Consider the following 19,082-nt stretch of genomic DNA (forward strand, 5'->3'; position numbering starts at 1 on the left):
GTAGGTGGCCAGTTCTGTCAGATGCCTGCAGCGAAGGAAGGGAACCTGGGCACCATGACCCAAACTCACAATTTATTTTTGACAAAAATCTCTGTCTTATGTAAGACACACGTCCTTCTGCACCTCACCAGACGTAAGTCACAGAGGTCCTGGGGTTAAAGCATCGCTGGTTGATTTTCAGGTTTTGCCTCAAGGACTTTAATTTTGAGAATGAACACCCACCTTTCAGCGTGCAACACTTTAATTATAAATCCAAATCAGCTCATTCCCACGTGCTAAGCTACCATGTAAATTTTGCTGGCATTCTCCTTGCATGGTGTTTCTTCTAATTTAATAATAAGACCAAACACTGTTTTCTGATAGAAGACAAAGCTATCCATCCAAAGTTTAGAGGGTGCAGATGGGAATTATAAAGCAGTTGAGTGAGGGCCTGCCACATCCTGAGTAGTATCATCTTCTGACTGCCTCCACAGTTAACCTACAAGAACAATCCCACAGGGAAGCATGGAGCAAGTAATTTCTGAGAGGATACAGAGCTGAACTCTGAGATATTAAATCCCCATAGAACAAAAGCCTGCCCGACAGGGCTGGTAAGCTCAAGGATTTCCAGAAGGCACTTTCCAAAATGGCATGAAAGTGCACAACAAAAAATGAACTTTAACAGCATTTTGACCCGAGTGAGCTTCTACTTTTGTCTGCTCTTGTGATTTCTCTTTCCTTTTAGCGAGTTTGTGGAAAACCCTGATCAACCGTGTGATGTCTGAAGTCTCCAATTGCAAAATGCCTCTTGCTTCATCTTCCCTCAGCCTTCAGACGGATTTCCAGACTACAGAAACCAAAATCTGCTGTGAAATGTGACAAAAGTACACCCAGATGATGGTGTGTGCTGTCTCTACCTCCTCAACACCTGGAGCAGGGCATGACCACCTATGGGCAGAGGATAAATCATTTCATCAAACGCTGCTCAGCATACAGAAACTTGTAGTGGAAGGGTGTCGGGGTGAGTTACAGCCAGCCCCCAACGTGTTTTTTGAGAGATGGGAACAGCAAAGGCCAGAACTCAAGACTCCCAACAGCTCACTGTGACCACTTCCTGGCACATAAATTCCAGAATGCTTCAATTGGTATCTCTCTAAAACCTCTTTCCTCTGCCACAAGTTTTCACAGCAGCAGTCAATAAAATTTATTGTGTCAAAACATTAGCTAGAATGAAAAATAGTGAGGTCATTGTAATGTTTAGGTTTAATAAACAATACAGCAAAGAGAAAGAAGACTCAGTGACCAAAACTCACTGAGTCAAACTCAAGGCACATTTCTAAAAACAAAAACAAAAAAAACCCAAACCCACAATAACAATGGATTCTGCTTGAAGGAAAACAAGCAACGCTGAAGTAAGGTCATACTCAGCTGGGAAACAGTAGAAGGATCAGACAAAGGGACTGACCAAGACTTGTTCCCAGTAACCTCTATTTTACAGAACACATACAAGAGGAGACTGGGAAGAGTTATTTATCACGTAATAAAACACTGAACTATTTCAGTAACAGCCACTACTCTGTATATTTTTACCATCTTGACACAGCTTAAGCGTTAAAAGAAAAACAGCACGGATCTTATCAAGGTTAAAACAGCTGCTTAGAAACCCTCTGCTAAAAAAACCATGCCCCCTTTTAATTAATTTTGCCAACACTTCAAGCCGCTGGAAAGGAATGTTTGCTTAAAAAAGAGCCTTTTACCAGCATCGCAGTCGGTATCAACCGGCCTAACTTGTTTATTCTTCCTAACATATGGATCTTAATTTGCACACATCCTCCTCTGCGAGATGAAAACACGCTCTCAGACAAAGCAGGCAAAAAAAAAAAAAGAAAAAAAAAAAAAAGAAAAAAAAAAAGTCGACGACAAGACACCCCATCTGTCAGAGAGAAGGGAGGGGAAAAAAATAAGGAAAAAAAAAAATCTCACTCGGAAAGTGGGTTTTCACTCGTTCCCCGTTCTGCATCTTTCCCTCCCTCTTTCCCATCTTAGCAACAGCGCCTGGAGCAGCCAACCAGGCGGGAGCGCATCCCGCCGGGTTACTGCAGTGCATCGCCCGGCAGTAACCGCGCCGCGCCGGGCATCATGCGGCACCTCCACCGCACTGCACCTGCCCCGGCACCCCGCCTCCCGCCATCCCCCAGCCCGGATTAGCACCTCATTCGGGCCAAATCCCCCCCTCCCGGCCCCCCCTCCTCTGCTCCCGTTCGTTTGGGTGTCTCCGGAGGGGCTGCGTGAGATCTTTTATATGAAGTCATTGAGAGGATGCTGCAATAATAATAATAATTTAAAAAAAAAAAAAAACACTCAAAACGAAATAAAGGGAAAGGGGTTTGTCCGAGTGTGTGCGCCAGAACGAATTCCTAAGACAGCACCGAAGCGAATCAGCAAAGCCCAGCCTGGTTAAACCTGCGCTGATGTTTTTGACAGCGGCTGAAGTTCCCACCTTAGGCAGGGAAGGGTATTAACACAACGTGCAGCGCTCGGAGCTGGGGGGCAGCGATCGCGCTGTTGTGATGACACCCTCTCGGGCTGTGATGGCCACCTTTCGCCTTCCGTGAATACCAACCAACCCGCCAAAGGCTCCGTGTTCCCCCCTCGGACACCTCGGAGCCCGGCCCTTCATTCCCCTCCCGCCGTTCAAAGCTGCGGGACAGCAACAACCTCGACAGCAAAGACAGCAGCGCCTCTCCGGTTCGCTTCCACGGGGTTTGAGGCATCAGAACAAACGGAAAAAAAAGGAAAAAACCCAACAACAAGAAACGTGGCGTTTTCTGCTGAGCACGGATTTCCGCGCCGCTCCACGAAAATCCCCGGCCGCAGCCGCTCCCTCCGAGGTTACTCGAGATCAAACCCCGCCAGAACTCGCACTCGAACGCAGCACAAGTGACTCATTACAGCCCTAAAAATAACAGCGGAGAAACTTCCAACGAAAACGTCGCCTAATTAACCATGAAGACTGAGAAGTGTGAGAGGGGAGGGGGGGAAAAAAAAAATAATAATAATTTAAAAAAAAGGCTCAGCAATCCCTGAGTTGATGTTGTGGTGTTTGGCAGGCAAATTTATTACTACTTTCTTCCGGGATGCATTCGCTTATACAGGCAGAATATTTCCTATTCCATCCTGTATTATAGCAAACCCACCTAGAAAGGATAGAGCAAATGTGGATATATAGAATGTATGCAACTTTTTAAAGCAAAGCTGAATGACTTTGACCTAGACAGAAAGCTCCAAAGTACTTTGCATGCCCCCTTTGTATAGGGGACTATACATAATTCATCCCCAAACCACAACTCAGATTATTTCATGGTGCTTTTAACATAAGTGACAGAAACCTGAGGCACTGACTTTTCTACCAAACCCTCCTGCAAGCAGTTTTCAGGCAGTCCCAGTACGAAAACCTACACATCTGTAATTTTTCTATGAGCCAGTAAAACCAATCTCCGTGTTCCTGTGATTCACATTTCAAGCTGCAGTTTAAATGTACAGCTCAGAAGCCAAGACCCACTTTTATCTCTTTCTCAACCCTTATATAAATGGCTTTGTGACAGGACAGCGAAACCTCAGCCACGTTCTGTTCCAAAGCTCTGCAGATCTTGCTTTTCACGTTTAAGGATCCACACTGGATCTAACACAGGACTCCTTCTTTTCCCCTCCAAGCCAGCTGGGTCCCTCATCCTAAAAGAAAGGAGAAGTATCCTGGCACTAAGCAGCCCTGTTATTTATAATAAATGCGCTTAAGTTCCCTTTTTCTGGCTTTGCCAGCGCATCTTAGCCTCACAACAGTTCCTCCAGGAGTCCTGGGGCTTTCTGAAATCGTGAACCTCGCTGACCCTCAGGAAACCCCCAGGACATGCTTGAACATAGCCTGGATTCAAAGACTGAGACACATTTTCAGTTCTGGAAGATCCTTAACCTCACAAGTCACTCAAAAGTCTCTTCCCTTCAGAACTGAAGGAAGAGTTGTTTCCACCTGTTGACCAATTCCCTAAAAGCTTTACGAGGAAAATGCCAAAGTCAACCGAGACCTTCTGAAACTTTTACCTCTTTAACCTCTTCCAAATTCCCATATTGGCAACAGCTCCTGCTGAATGCAATGGGTCAGGTACAGGTGCTTTGATCACGGACCCGCCTGCCATGTTCCTTCCCTGCTAATCCCACTGACCTCAGGGGAAATTTCACCAGGAATTAATCAGCTCCACAGTCACACCAATCTCTGCTATGAGTCTGATAAAACCTCATGAGGAGAGAAGCATTTATCCTACAGACTTTAGAATCAAAATGCCACTCCTCATATTTAAAGAGAAAACGGTATTTGATAGTTTAATTAAAGCAGTTTAAGGCTGAGACAAAAATCAACAAAAAATTCCAGCTTGAAGTCTACTATGGCTCATTTAGCTTCTTTGTTGTTGACTAGCAATGCAAATTCACCTTTCTTTGGGCTTTTAATGAAAAGTAAAAGACATGACATACCATGAGTTGCATTGTCTGAACAATCAAGCCAAGTACAGAACACAATGGCAGCACTACTAATTATTCCTCCTCCTGCTAATTTAGAGCCTAACCTTAACATTACTTTGCAATGCCATTTTTACTGAAGGGAATTGCTCTTCAGTTGAATTCCTCTTCAACATGCTGGCACAAATTGTCTTTGCAAGGAAACTGTACTTCTGCCTTTGTGATCCAACACTCTTGAAAGGTTTTAACTAATTCATTACGGTCGTAGAGAATGACGTAGAAATAGTAGATTTTCTTTTTCAAGCTCCATTTCAGAATAGAAACACCATTAATTAAAAGACATTTTTGAAACAGCATCCCTTATCTCCTCTTACCACAACCAGCACCCAAGAACAATGTGAACTGAGAAACTTCTCCTTTCTTTTTTTTTTCCCCAGCAGGTTTTCTGCTACTCTTCTCATAAAAAGTGAATCCAAATCTTTCACATTACAGCAATGAGATAGAATTTTAGCACAGAGAATCCACAAGGAGTGCTGAACTGCAGCTGCCACCAGTGTTTGAAGGCACAGCATTGCCCTTCTCTTGGGCACTGCAAAGTCCCAGTTTCCCACTGGAACAGAAACCAGTATAAGGTATTCAGAGTAGTTTTATATGCAATGCACTCAGCTAGAAATCCATCAGGCTGGAACAGAGATATCCCACGTTACACACAAAAAAACCCCCTTCTACTTGCAGAACCACCAAAACAGTTCAAAGGATCTGAACTGTCTGGAGTCCTACCTTCATTGGAGACTATTTAAGCAATTTGGTTTTCTGTTTCTCTGATGGAAAACATGTTCTGTCAAAACCAATATATTGACCCAGTCCCTGGAGGAGGAAACGTGGCTGGGAGGAAAGGTTGGTTCTAGAAGGTTTTTATAATCCGACCAGCAACTCACTGGAACACTGGAGGAGGAGACCTTTGGAGGCCACCTGGCCCAGTTTTCTACCCAAAGCAAGACAATCACCAGCTCCAGATCAGATCAGCTGCTCAGCCACGTGTCCCACACTGCCCTGTGATGGAGAAAGCCCCGCTGTCCCTGGGTGACACGTCCCAGTGCTGCACCTGGGGAACAGGTGTTTATTTCCTGGTGTCCACCCTAAGCCACCCAAACTGCAATCTGTGGCCGTGGGCTCTTGCCATTTATCATCTGCACTGCTGGCAGGAGCAGCCCAGACTCCTCAGCTGCTCTTTGCAGATCCCCTGAACCGTTTTTTACCCCTCTGCCAGACCCTTTCCATCTTCCCAGTATCTCTGTTGACACGAAGCGCCCAAAACCGACACAATATTCCAGCTGTGCTCTCACTGATGAGGAGAAGGACGAGGACATGCCTCCAGCTGGGAATGGCTCAGTCACACGACGTGATTCACCTCCCTGGCTGCGAGAGCACTCCGTGGCTCACAGGCACTTGGCACTGAGTGCAGACCTCCCAGGCCTGTTCCAGGTCCTTGGCAAGCAGAGGAGAGCCAAGCCCTGGTGGCAGACAGCAGCTCAGCCACTCTGAGACTGTCCTTGGTGGTCCCAGGAATGAAACCAGGTGTGAGGCCAGGCGAGGAGGATCTGAGCCCTGCACACACACAGCCAGGGAAGTTCAACCTGCTCATTCAAATCCAGATGCAGTGACATAGGCATACCCCAGAGCTAAATACCTGCACAGGTCATTTTCAGCAGCAGGATGTTTTGCCAGGACATGGTTTTGTTCAAGTCGAGTCACCCAGGCATGTCAGAAAATTTGAACAGAGGTTTTGGGTACAGAACGCCTCAATCGCTTCTGGCCAGTGAGAAAGCGATCCAGTTAGAAATCCCAAGCTTTTAAATCTTAAATGAGACATTTTGGCATAGCTCCATTTCTTGGAGGACAAAAAAACCTTCAATGTTTTGTGTTCAATCTGATAAGATAAAGAATAATTTTGAATGTACCCAAGTTGCTGCCAAACCAAGTTGTTCTGCTATGGACAATGCAGCTCCATGCAATTTTAGCAAATAATTAAAACAAGGCCAGTGGGTCTACATACAGTTTTGATGTTGAAAAACCCATTAAAGCATGAAATCTGCAGATCTTTCAACAAATGAATAATTGTATGCACAGGCTGTCCACATACAGTAGTACTTTCATGGCAACAGCTCCAGTGCTTTTCATACCAAACATATTTAGACTATTGAAGCCTTGGTGTAGTGATAATGACACAATTCACAGACAGCAGCCAAGTATTTTGTGAAACAATTTCAAGTGGAAGCTTTAAGCCAGTGGATTTATATTTTCAGAGCCAGTGCAGGTATCAAGTATGGCTCAGGTGGGGGCTGCACTGGCAAGGCCTTATCTCCTAAAAGAACAAAAGCACACAGCCATACCAATTTACATTACTGGGAGAGAATTCCTCAAGGAAGGGCAATTATGCCATTTAGTACTCAAAATTCTCCTGAAGATTTCGATTATTTTCTCTTGGGCATACTTCTTTTCGCTGACAGGCATTTACTGCACAACCTAGTTTTCCTTTCAGACATGACTAGTCACACACAACAACACCACCACCACCACAAAAACAAAACAAGAAGCAAGCAAACAAAAAAAAAACCACAAAAAACCCCCAAAACTCTCTAGGAAACACATGGTTACACAAAGCAAATGAAGGCATGAAAGGAATTGATGCCAAGCAGAGGAGAAAGGACAGAATCACCTTTTAGAACTGGAATCAACCAAGAACCTATAAAGAAGAGAGCTGAATAATCCCTTCTTACTCCCAACAATTCTCTTCCTTGAGAAGTGCCCAATACTTATCATTTTGGTACTCCCTGTGTTGCAGGCTGTGTGCATCAGCAAAGGAGCCACCCAAAGAGCATCCTGGTCCTTGATTGAACCTCAGGATTCAGTCCCAGCGAGAGCCAGTGATTTCATTAAAGAAATTTAAAGCTTTGAGAGACCCATCTAAGCTGTAGAGAAACCTATAGCTCACAGCATTTCTTTCCAAACACAGCCTTTCAGGAAAGCAGTTTTTATCCTGATGTCTAATGCCTTCTGAAATTCTGAGATACTGACTGTTCTGAAAGAGTAGAGGGAAAAAAAAAAAAAAAAACCCCAACCATTTCACAAACCAGCCAACTGCGGGAGTAAAAAACAAAGCCTCCTCACTTCCCCCACCCCCATCCTCAAACTCCTGCATGCGCTACCCACCCTCAACAATAAATTGTGGATAGGCAAGATCACAGGACGGATCTTTGGCAGCACAGCAATACTATATTTACACCAAATACTTAAGAATTGGGAGGCAGAAATAAGCAGTTGTATGAACTGCTGCATTGACAGCTTCTTGCTGACAGAACCTTGTTCTCCTCACCTTTCTTTCTCCACCAAGGCCCTTCCTGGACAGAGTAGGACAGTTCTTTAAACTCAATGTTCACAGCTGGCCTGCGGGGCAGGTAGGAGAACCTGTGAGCTTCTGTCAGAGCATTGTCCACCTTCTTTAAGTGTCCATTCATCAGGCGAATGTCCTGGGTGTCTGTGCCATTGGAGACCACCTCGTCCACCGAAACGCACACAGACTTCGGCTCGGCCATGGTGCAGCCGGAACTGCTGCCACCCTGCAGGGAAAGGGGAGAAAGTTCACAGGCTTTTGTTTAGGAACACGTTCCCAAAACCTTCGGCACCAGAGGAATTATTCTTTAAATAGCACAGAAATCTGGCACTGTGATGCGCTGGAAGGTGAAAGAGGAGTAAAATAAAGCAATCTGTTGTTTGCTCTTTTTGCCTGAGCCTTGACAGAAGAGGTAAAAGAGCTCTTGCAGCACATACAGTTCCTTCAGCACTAGTTCCCCTTTCAGATCTCGCACCAGATTAATACATTTCTAAGTTAAGTCCCCATTGTATTTGGTTTCTCATGCACTCAAGGAATTCGGTTCTAGTTACTGATTCCAGAGCTTGGGACAGAGCTGAAGGGGGAAGGGAGGTGGCTGAACAATTATTTGTGCAGACATTTCAAAAGACAGCCACTCAAAATGTCTCAGTGCTCTTGTTCCTCTGGATCAGCCTATGCTTCTATAAAGGTGAAATTATATTTATGAGGATTTTCAAATGTACTATTTCACGCCTTATTTTCTCCTGCACTGATAGTTCTGGAGCCTTTGCAACCCGGGATGACAGTACAAGCTCTTTTCTGGAGGTTTTTTAGGAAAGCACAGTGCTTTGCACCCAAAATCCTTGAGTGCTTTCCATGCTTGACAGTGATAACTAATGGAAATCTTATCAGCTACATAAACACACAAACCCTGCTCCAGTTCTTGCTCCACTGACACTGTAAGGTCAATGTCCTGTGCTCACAGCAAACCCTCTTGCTATACTTTGCCTATCACAGCACTCAGTCCAAATTCCCCTCGGCACTTTTTGACTGAATCTCTCCTTCCCCTCCTCTCCTGACCATGACAACGGCCTTCCAGCCACCTTTCTCTTCTCTTTTTTTTTTTTTTAATTATGCATACAAGATCTGGATTTTTTTTCCGTTCTTTACACCAGCATAGGTGTCTTGCACCAATATGAGTAGGATGTGTGTAAGCTCAAGAGAAAAAGAGTCATGAATCTTCTTCAGCAAAACAGAATTTTGAACAGTTCAGAGGCTGTTCCCTGTCATCTGGTGTTTGGTGGATGTCATAAGCAGAGCCAAACATCTGCACGGTTGTCTGTTAGGAAATTTAGCATTTTTAATGCAGATTTGTATTGGAAAGGACTTCTGTAGATGGCATATGTGCCATGCTGACACATCTACAAAGTTATCTCTTGGAAAAGCAGATGTGCTGCACTACTTTTCAATGCATGAACACAAACAGAGCTGCAGGTCCTGCCACTGTTCCCCTGTATTTCTCTAATTCAACTAAGAAGTGACATTGCCTCCTCTTCCCTGTGCCTCTTCCATTCCCCTCTCATGGTTCCTGGTCTTCCCATCTTTGCTGTAACAGCAGCCCAGCTCAGATCAGTCACTTGTCATGAAGGCTGACAAAAAACATCAAAAAACCCCCTCCAGTCCTATATAATCACTGATGAAAAAAAAGTACTCCTGCATAACCACTCCAGAGCTGGCGTCTTCACATCCTTCACGCACAAGCCCCACGTTCTAGATGAAAAAAAATCAGCTCTGCTTGCCACATTTTCTCAAGAAAGAGATTTTAATCATGCTCTCAACTTACTTAGAGGTCAGGTATCCAGTAACACTTACTGTCAAATTCTTAAATAGTTGACTGCCATGGTATGTAATTTGAACATAACAAGGGTAATGTGAAACACCTTAGAGCTCAACAATTAAAGCAGGGGAACTTCCCTAAAAACTAAGAGAAGGTGAGTTAACAGTATTCTTCCCCGAATGTTTTCAAGGCTGACTTTGGCACTCACAATCTGTTTTGTTCCAAGGAACCACTGAGCACCTTCGTGCAACCAGAGGGAACATCCAAAAACGAACTCTCCATGAGCAGGTCACCTTGACTATTCAAGGTGACAGAGCTCCTCCAGTTTAGATCGAGTCAAAAAAGCAATATCCTTTGGACGAGCCCATTGCCTCTGACTACTCAATCATCCCGGAGTATGAAGCCAAAGACTTTTGTTACTGGGACATTAAACCGTTTCAGTCACCCCGCGGACCCAACTGCCCGTTCACACACCCGCCACCTCCAGGGACCACCCGCTATGGGGTGAGCATCCCTCGGAGGATGGTCCAAACTCCTCCCGGTCTTGGGATCACCCTCGCTTGGAAAAAAGCTGTGACTACATGCACAGCCTCACCCAAGCCGCGCGTAAGGCACGGACACACCTGAACCCCCTCCGTGCGCTCCAGCGCCCGCAGCGCTCTCTCCTCTCCGCCGTCACCCCGCAGCGACGCCCCAGCCCCGCATCCCCGACCTGTGCGCCGGGCAGCGCTCCGCAGGACCGCGCTCACCTCTCCGCTGCTTTCGCACGCTTCTGGCTATTTCCCATGCAGTTCGGTGGAGCCCGGTGAGGAGCCCGGTGAGGAGCCCGGTGAGGAGCCCGGCGGGGTCGGCAGCGCCCGCCCGCTCCCCGCGGCAGGACGGTCCCGGGGGCTCTGCCCGCTCCGTCCCCCGCCAGCCGGCCCCGGGTGTTATGCAAAGGTTACGGTCCCTCCGCAAATCCTCCGGGAAGCCGGCGGGGCGCAGCGGCGCAGCGAGCATGCTCGGCGATAATCCCCCCCGCCTTAGCTACAGGCAGAGGTAACCAGCGGTCAAGTCCCGCCGTGCGCCGCCGGCCGCTCGCACGCTCGCATCCTTCATCGCGCATCCTTCGTCCCTCGGCTCCCCGTCCCGCACCCTCCGACCCTGCTCTTCCCTCGGGAGGCGTCTCGGGAGCTGCCCGCGGAGCCCTCGCTCTTTCTCCGTCCCCCAGCCCCGCAACCTCGCCCCCCGCCCGGCGCTCGCCGCGGCCCCGCGGAGGGAAGGCAGGGCGCGCCTTACCAAAGCGCTGCCCAGGGAGAAAGCCGCCATCAGACATGCCATGTGCACCGCTGCCCGCCCGGCTGCTGGCGGAGGAGCCCTCCGGTGCCGCCTCTCCGCCCCGACTGGCTGCGGGAGGCGGGCGGGCTGGGATGGAGCTGGGGCGGCCCCCGCCCCGGCCCGCCCCCGCCGGGGATGGGGAGAGCGGCGGGGTCGGGGCGCCCCTCGGCACCGGGAAAGGTGCGCAGCGGGTCCCCGAGCCGCTGGTGGCCGTGGCGGTCGCTGTGCCCAAACACGCGGCAGACGCTTGTCCCGGGGGGCTGGGGCACGGACGGTCGCTCGCCGGGACGGAATGAGGATAACCAGCATTGTCCCCACGCTCCGGGCCGGGACAGGCTTCCTGATGGGCTCCCGGAGGCGCTCCCTGAGGAAACGGGGAGCAGAAGAACAATCCAATATCGCCTTGTGCCATCCCGTCTTCATGAGGACGGGAGAGCTCTTCTGGCCTTGGGACTCCTACCCACGGGTTTATGAGCAAGCCGTTGTAGTTCAGGAATGGAGAGGAGGAAAGTTGTCACTGAGTTACGTTCTCCGTTCATTTACTCCTCGCACCAAAGTCCTGCCTTTCAGCGAGGTCACACAATCACGGAATCACAGGATGGTGAGGTTGGAAGGCACCACAGTGGGTCACCAGGTCCAACTCCCCTGCTCCAGTAGGGTCATCCCAGAGCACACGGCACAGGATTGTGTCCAGATAGTTCTGGAATATCTCCAGTGAGGGACACTCCACGCCCTCTCTGGACAATCTGTTCAGTGCTCAGTCAATGAAGGATGAAAGTTCCTCACTGAATGAGGGGAGGTTTTCCTCATGTTCAGGTGGAACTTCCTGTGCATCGGTTTCTGCCCATTCATCTGGTTCCATTGCTGGGCACCACTGAGCAGGGCGTGTTCATCCTCTGACACCCCCCTTCAGACGCTGAGGTCCTGCATGTGAAGGGCAGTGGGTGCTGTTCTCATGGCCTTAGGGCTGTGTTGGCACTCTGGCTTGAATCTGGATCCATGACTGGGCTTGGAGTTGGATTCCTTGGCTGTGCTACCTGGGGACAGAAAGCTCTGCCCAGCCAGTCTGCCAAGAAGCCAGATGCTGAAAAACCCACCAGCCATCTGAGTGTTCCCATTCTTGCTGGGTCTGTTGTTATAGGTGTGTGCTGAGGCTCCCTCTCAATTCCTCTGGAAGCAGCTGAAGGTGGGGATGAAATACAGCAGGGGTCTGAGAACTGGTTTCAAAGCAACTACCAAACATGTCAGACAGGAGTTCATAATCTGAGAGGAATCTTCTAGTCAGGGAGCTTCCCAGAGTGGTTGGAACCCGTGTAGTGTTGTACAGACATGGGATAAGCCTCACAAAGCCCCCGGGAGGCAGGTAAGTATTTTTTATCCCTGCAGAGCTGAGGATGGGTATTTACCACAGGCAGCACGGTGCTGCAGGGAGGGAACTGCTGCCCAGAACATCTGTGCCAGGTCAGATGGGGTCCCTGCCCTGCAGTATCCTCCCTCCCGACAGTGGCTGTGAGATGGATGCACAAACAAGCGCTTCAGCACAGGGTTGGCTTCTATCAAATGTCTCCCTGATGCTCTCTAAGCCCACAGCTGTTCTTGGCTCAAGGATTTCCTGATGTGATTGTCTCTCCAGAATGTGCTCATAACCCTCAGTGGGAATGTCGTCCATGAGGGAAGACTCCCCCTTGGAAATATGCAAAATTTTCCATCCACTGCAACCCATTGGCAAGGAATAGCGTGGAGACTCTAAGCTCAGCCATGGATTCAGTCCTTAGATGTTGCAGAAATTTATTTACTTATAACTCATTTATTGGGGAAGAAATATCTACCTATTTGAGTGGAATGCCACTCAAACACGGATGGGCCCATCCAGAAGTCCTCATTAAAGGCTTAAACTGTGTTTGAGTAGACATTTTAAAGACAATTATCACCTAATATTAAGAACAAAGAGAATTTATAATGCATTCTTCCAGTGAGGATCCCAGGGTTTTAGTTAACTTGATTGGGAATACGTGTCTGTAGCACCCACAGTTTATTCAGGCTTGTCTCTTGTATTTTCCCTTAGAACATTGCAAAAGCTGCATTATCTCCATATAGGAGCTGAAAAGGGCTATGAAATACTGATGTGTCTGTTTAAGGCATTTACAGATTAAAAAAACCAAACTTAAAAACATCATTATTTTAACTGTGAGGTGGAACTAGAGAGAGAGGAAGCCATCCCCTGATCCTAGTGAATTGTGTGATACAGACCCAGCACGGTGTTTGCTCTCCGTTTTTAGCTTCCTAAAGGCTGAGAGAGAAGCAAGGAAAGCAACATAAAACCTGTAGCAGAACTGAAATGTACGGTCCTGAAATCCTGAAATCCTGTGCAAACCAAGTTTCAGCTCTGTCCATAAGAAGTTTGTGGAACCAAGGTGCTGCCTTCCACGAGAGTTTTTCCTAGCATGTGTACATGACCAGATCCCCAGGATTTATTTTTATCATGGTGGGCGCAGTATCAGTATCTGACACTGAGCCATAAAACAGGTTTATCAGAAACCAAGTTCTATTTGGTATTTTGGTATCTATTTTGATACCACACAGGGAAAAAAAAAAGATTACATAAGAAGAAGCGTGCTAAAAATAGCCATCTCCTGCATTCCTACATTCCCTCATTAACTCTTCCATTAACTTTACGGGTGATCCCCTGGTCCCTGCTGACAAAAGAGATCAAGAACACAACTCCTTGTGAAGAGGAAAAAAAAAAAAAAAAAGAATAGAGAGAGAGAGAGAGAGGGGAGAGAGATAAAACTGTGTTTAAAAAAATCCAGGACAAGACAAAAAAAAAAAATCGAAATTAAAAATGAAGGTGAGGAGAGGCAAGCAGGGACAAAACCCTGACACCTAAAATAGATGAGGAAATGTAGTAGATTCCAGGCTTTACAGCAGGATAAGCAATAAAGACATGAGACTGGTGCAGCCCACAGGAAAGAAAAAGAGTGTTGCAAGCAGAAATGCACTGGGAAGGGCAGAGAAAAGTGGAAATGCACCAATAGCAGGAGAGGGCAGATGTTCAGCAGAGCCACGGGAGGAATTTCAGTGCAGCACTGAGAGCTCGGGTGCCTCTGCCAGAACCAGTTCACGTCTCCAAGTGCTACAGGCTCGGGAAATGCAAAGGCCACTGTGGACTTCACTGCTGGGATACAACATGTGGGGAAAGTCCAGCGAGAAGGGTGGAGGAGGCAGATGGGAAAAAGCAAGTTAGAACTGTCAAAGGCAGGATCTTTTAGACGGAATTGTCAAGAAAAGTGGAGCCCAGCTTTAGCAACTGGCATCGTGCTGTTCATTTCAGCTGCTCTGCGCAGAGCTCAAGGAGCTTTCTGGCAAATAGCTGAGGATCAATGTTCCTAAAGAGTGAAGCTGAGAGCAGACACGAAGTGCCCACCGAGAAGCTCTGATGCGATTATTTGCCGGAGGGCAATCGCATGAGCAGCAGTTAGTGTTGGAGAGGGGATGATTTTGCCATGTGAAAACACAGGGTGGTTTGGACGGCTTGTGGAATATGTTTTGTGTGTTCTTGTGCGCCGCCCCAGTTACTTCTGCAGGTTTATTTATTATTTAGGGAAATGAAAGTGGGGGAAAAGAAAAAAAGAAGAAGAAAAGAAAAGGCATTTGAAGCTGTCTGGTGGGTGTTGCCAATTGTTGTTGAGGGGAAATAAAAGTGGAAAAAGCAGACACGTGAGCAGAGGCAAGGTGAGGGTGAGAAAAGCAGTGGTTTAGTTGTGAGCTGGTGGGTTTGTGTGAGGGGTGAGTGCGCAGTGGAGAGCAAGGGAGAAGAGCAAAGGCAAGCACGGGGAGCGGGGGAAAGCAATGATGAGGTTAGTGAAAGAAAAGGATGACTTTGAAGGAAAAGGGAGATTTTTGTCCCCCAGTAAGTACGTGAGTAGGATCCAAGTCAGGAGCTGGCTGACTCCCGCTTGGGGCGCGCGTTGCTGAAGCTCTTGTTGGAATTTCTATGCTACTTCTACTTCTACAGCCGACTGTCCCAACACGGAGGCTCCAACTGCACCATGCCCGTCCGTCACACGGGCGCTTGGATTGCTTCTGCCGTGCCGCTGAAGTGAGGCAGGGTGACTCCCGAGTGAACGGCGGTTGACGGGGCTCGAACCCACAGATTCTCGGCGAGAAGCGCAAGGTCGAACAGGCCGAGCCACACGCCCGAGTCCGCTAGGCCTGGCGGCGCGGGCGTGCTCCTTGGTGCGCTGCCGCCCCTCGCTGCCGGCGCCGGCCCGCGGCCCGCCTCGCCTCAGGCCGGGGCACTCGCCGAGCCGCCGCTCCTTGACCGCGCCGCGCTGCAGCGCCTTCCGCGCTGCCGCCTCCCGGCCCCAGGGGCGCCCGGCCCGCAGCAGCCTCAGGCCCTTGGGCCGCTGCGGCCCGCCACACGCTGGCCCTGCGGGCTGCAGCGCTCGCTGCGCGGCTCTTGTGCCAGCGCTGCACTGGCGCCGCGCCGGCTCCCGCACGAGTGTGCCGTGGCGCGGGCTCGTGTGCCACAACTTCAGGCGCAGCCAGGGCCCCCGGGCGAGCCCAGGCTGGAGCAGGGCAAGGACTCTGCTCCGTGAGCGGGGGCAGGGGCAGCGATGGGATGGAGTGACCAGAAGCCCCATTCCTGTCTCATGGCAGCACTGGTGGAGGAGGCAGGGATGGGGTTTTAAAATCTGATTTTATCGCTCCTTTTTTTTTTTTCTTTTTTTTTCTTTTTCCTTGCTTGTTTGTTTCTATTTTTTTTGTTTGTTTATTTATTTATTTATTTATTAATCAAGCAGACAAGGGGGGTAGCACTGTGAAGAAGGAATCATAGGGGCTTAGCTCAGCTCTGCAAGAGCTGGTGGTTCATTAGTCTGTACGCAAGTAGCCCTCAGTTGCCAGCTGATCCCAAGATGTGCTAGGAAAGAGCAAGGAAACACACTGTCAGGCTTCCTGCCTGAGCAAATGGAGTTATTTTGTCCGTGATTGGGCATAATTTATATGACCTCACTGCTTTCAGTTGATGTAAACAGAGCACGCTCACAGCAAATTTACTTTCTCTCAGTTATCATGGAGGAAGAAGCAGCAGATTTTTCTTTGTGCTGGAAGAAGACAAGAGCTCTAGGGAAAAGGTCCCCGGCCCAGAGGCTATTTTGAAGATATTTGTGCATTCCTCCAGTGCAGTCCCCTCAAAGCATACTGCCCTGGTGATGAGCAGAAGAAATGTGCACACACGGCTCAGGCTGGAATGGCTGGAAAGCACAGCTGGGTTTTAGGAATCAGATCTCCCAGGATTGCACCTTCCCAGACTGTAGCCTCAGGGTCTGGGCACAGGGGAGCAAGGGACAGCACTCATGCAGTGACAGCCAAGGGGAAAACCTTCAGCACACCTGTTGTGAGCAGATGAGGTGAAGAAAATTTTCTCACAGTCTGATGGAAAGGCTGCAGTCTCAATGCGCAGGGCAAGGTGGAAATAAGCCATGGCACCAATCTCCTGAAATCCTTTAGCTCAGCCTCCCTGAGCAGAGCCAAGGGATGGGGTCAAGCACCTGGGAAAGGGGGACACAAACACTGCCAGGAAAAGTTAGGCAGAAGGAAGTGCCAGGGAAAGATTCATGCCTGCAGGATTTGACTTGGACTTAGCCCCTGAAAGCTGTTTTCCAAAGGGAATTCTCTGCCACGACACAAACTCTCATTTTTCTCACCCAAAGCTGCAAGCAGCACCTCTCCCACAGCACCCAACAACCCTGCCTGCCCCTGAGCACTCATGCTGGAGATGCAAAGAGTAAATTTCAAATTCAGTCACTGCTGTGTTTCAAGAACATGCCTGATGGGACAGGACAAGGCCTGAGTCCCTGCTGTTGAGTATTCTGTGGGGAAAGGTTTATGCGTCTTTCCCCTCACAGCTGTTGTGCTTTGAAAATGCAGCTAAACTCCAGCTGGGGAAGGGATGTGAATACCACCTTCCCCTTTTTCCCTGTGTGGAGTGGAAGAGCTCCACAAAATCCACGGTTCCACCTCAGGGTGTGCAGCTCTTCTACAAAGGGCAGGAGACTGAAGAACCCCACCTGCTGCAGGCTGGGGCGGCAGTGACTGTGCCTGGCAGATGGGCACTGACCATCCACATCAGGAGAAAAAGGAGTCCTTTTCCCAGCCTGTCTGCCTCGGGGGTTCTTTTGGACACGGCTGGCAGCAGAAGCACAGAGTATCGGGGCCTTTAGAGTGTGCTGCACTCTGCACAAGGTGCCTGGTCACCAGGGAGGCTGGCGAGGTGGCAGAGCTGTCGTCACCCAGGAGGGAGCCAAACTGCAGGCCCTGCGCTACGCCGAGATTTGTGCTGGCTGTGAGAGTGCCAGGCTGTCAGTTTGGAGAGATGAGCTCCTCGGAGTCCCTGGCACAGCTGGAGAAGGCTTGAGAGCGGTGCGCTTGGCATCCTGCAGACGATGTGGCACCGTCACAAAGGTGCGAGGCAGAATTCAGTCAGTGTCTGCCTTCCCTGGTCAGTCCACAGGCCTGGCACGAAAGCCTTTGGCCACGAGCTGTTCCTGATTCAGGCACATTTGGCCACTGATGGACTGGCACATGTCACTAACATGTCCTACCTGGTCACATCTGCAAATGTGGTGCCTGGAACGCCAGCAGTCCTTCAGGCCTGCAGTTCCTCTCTGTGCGAGTCAGCCAGGTTCAGCTCTCTTCTCTCTCCTGGCTTTATTTGAAGCACATTTCAGTGCAGCACTGAGAGCTCGGGTGCCTCTGCCAGAACCAGTTCACGTCTCCAAGTGCTACAGGCTCGGGAAATGCCAAGGCCACTGTGGACTTCACTGCTGGGATACAACATGTGGGGAAAGTCCAGCGAGAAGGGTGGAGGAGGCAGATGGGAAAAAGCAAGTTAGAACTGTCAAAGGCAGGATCTTTTAGACGGAATTGTCAACAAAAGTGGAGCCCAGCTTTAGCAACTGGCATCGTGCTGTTCATTTCAGCTGCTCTGCGCAGAGCTCAAGGAGCTTTCTGGCAAATAGCTGAGGATCAATGTTCCTAAAGAGTGAAACTGAGAGCAGACACGAAGTGCCCACCGAGAAGCTCTGATGCGATTATTTGCCGGAGGGCAATCGCATGAGCAGCAGTTAGTGTTGGAGAGGGGATGATTTTGCCATGTGAAAACACAGGGTGGTTTGGATGGCGTCTGGAGTATGTTTTGTGTGTTCTTGTGCACTGTCCCAGTTACTTTTGTAGGTTTATGTATCATCTAGGGAAATGAAAGTGGAAAGAATCCAGGTCTGACCAGAGCAAAACTGATTTTGGTAGAAGCAATGGTGTTTTGCTTGTGTGCCCCTGTGTCTGTGTGAGCTGTGAGCGTGCAGTGGATAAAAACGGATAAGAGGAATAAAAAGTGTGGAGCAGCTGGGGAGCAGAGCAGGGAAGAAAGAAGTATGTAAGTGAAAGAGAAGAATGAATTTGAAGGAAAAGGGAGATTTGTTCTCCCAGGATTCCAAATCACAATTTGCAGGAGCTGACTGACTTCAGTCGCTTGTCTTCTGCTTGGACAGAACACTGAGCTTCTTTGCAGTCTTGCTGCTGCTGAAATTCTTCGTAATCAAATTCTTCCAATCTGCAAACAACTTCTCTGCTCTGCACCAGCACAAGTGAGACATCTTCCGGGTACATTGCGCTAAGCGGTCGTCACGCTACTCCCACAGCAGGCGACGCTCATGGAGATCGTGGCCGAAGCACCACTCTGATGAAGCAAGCCCCGAACGCTGCTGCTGCTGCCCGTCCGATGGCACGGCCCAAGCGACGCCACAGGCCCCGGGAAGAGCCACGGCCCGCCGCTGAATGCGGCTGCTGCGAGTTGAGCTCCGATGTAGCCATGGAGTGTAAATGGCGACTGACGGGGCTCGAACCCGCGGCCTGGGCGCTACCGGTGCAGAGCTCCATCACACTGAGCCAAACGTTCCCCTGCGTTTTGCGGCACTGCGCTCGCCTGCTGCTTCCTGCTCTCCAGCCTCTCCCCGCTGCCCTGCCTTGCTGGCCCCGTGCCCAGCGCCCCTCAGTCCTGGACAC

General features: G+C 49.3%; 1 protein-coding gene across 2 annotated transcripts in view; it reads right to left on the minus strand.

Moving 5' to 3' along the window:
• Positions 1–11,079, minus strand: part of ABCG1 (ATP binding cassette subfamily G member 1) — a 54,736-nt gene extending 43,657 nt beyond the window's left edge. Inside the window, exons 1-2 of one of the 2 annotated variants that reach the window (XM_040054925.2) lie at positions 10,980–11,079; positions 7,868–8,111 (exon numbers count right to left, since the gene is read on the minus strand). In XM_040054925.2, the coding sequence (XP_039910859.1) occupies positions 7,868–8,111; positions 10,980–11,021 (286 nt within the window). In that variant the 5' untranslated portion in view covers positions 11,022–11,079. Of the gene's footprint in view, positions 1–7,867; positions 8,112–10,450; positions 10,586–10,979 lie in introns of those variants that run through there. The other variant, XM_040054926.2, reaches the window with a different exon arrangement.
• Positions 11,080–19,082: the final 8,003 nt, after the last annotated feature.

The sequence above is a fragment of the Hirundo rustica genome, chromosome 2, assembly GCF_015227805.2.
Source record: "Hirundo rustica isolate bHirRus1 chromosome 2, bHirRus1.pri.v3, whole genome shotgun sequence".
Classification (NCBI taxonomy): domain Eukaryota; kingdom Metazoa; phylum Chordata; class Aves; order Passeriformes; family Hirundinidae; genus Hirundo; species Hirundo rustica.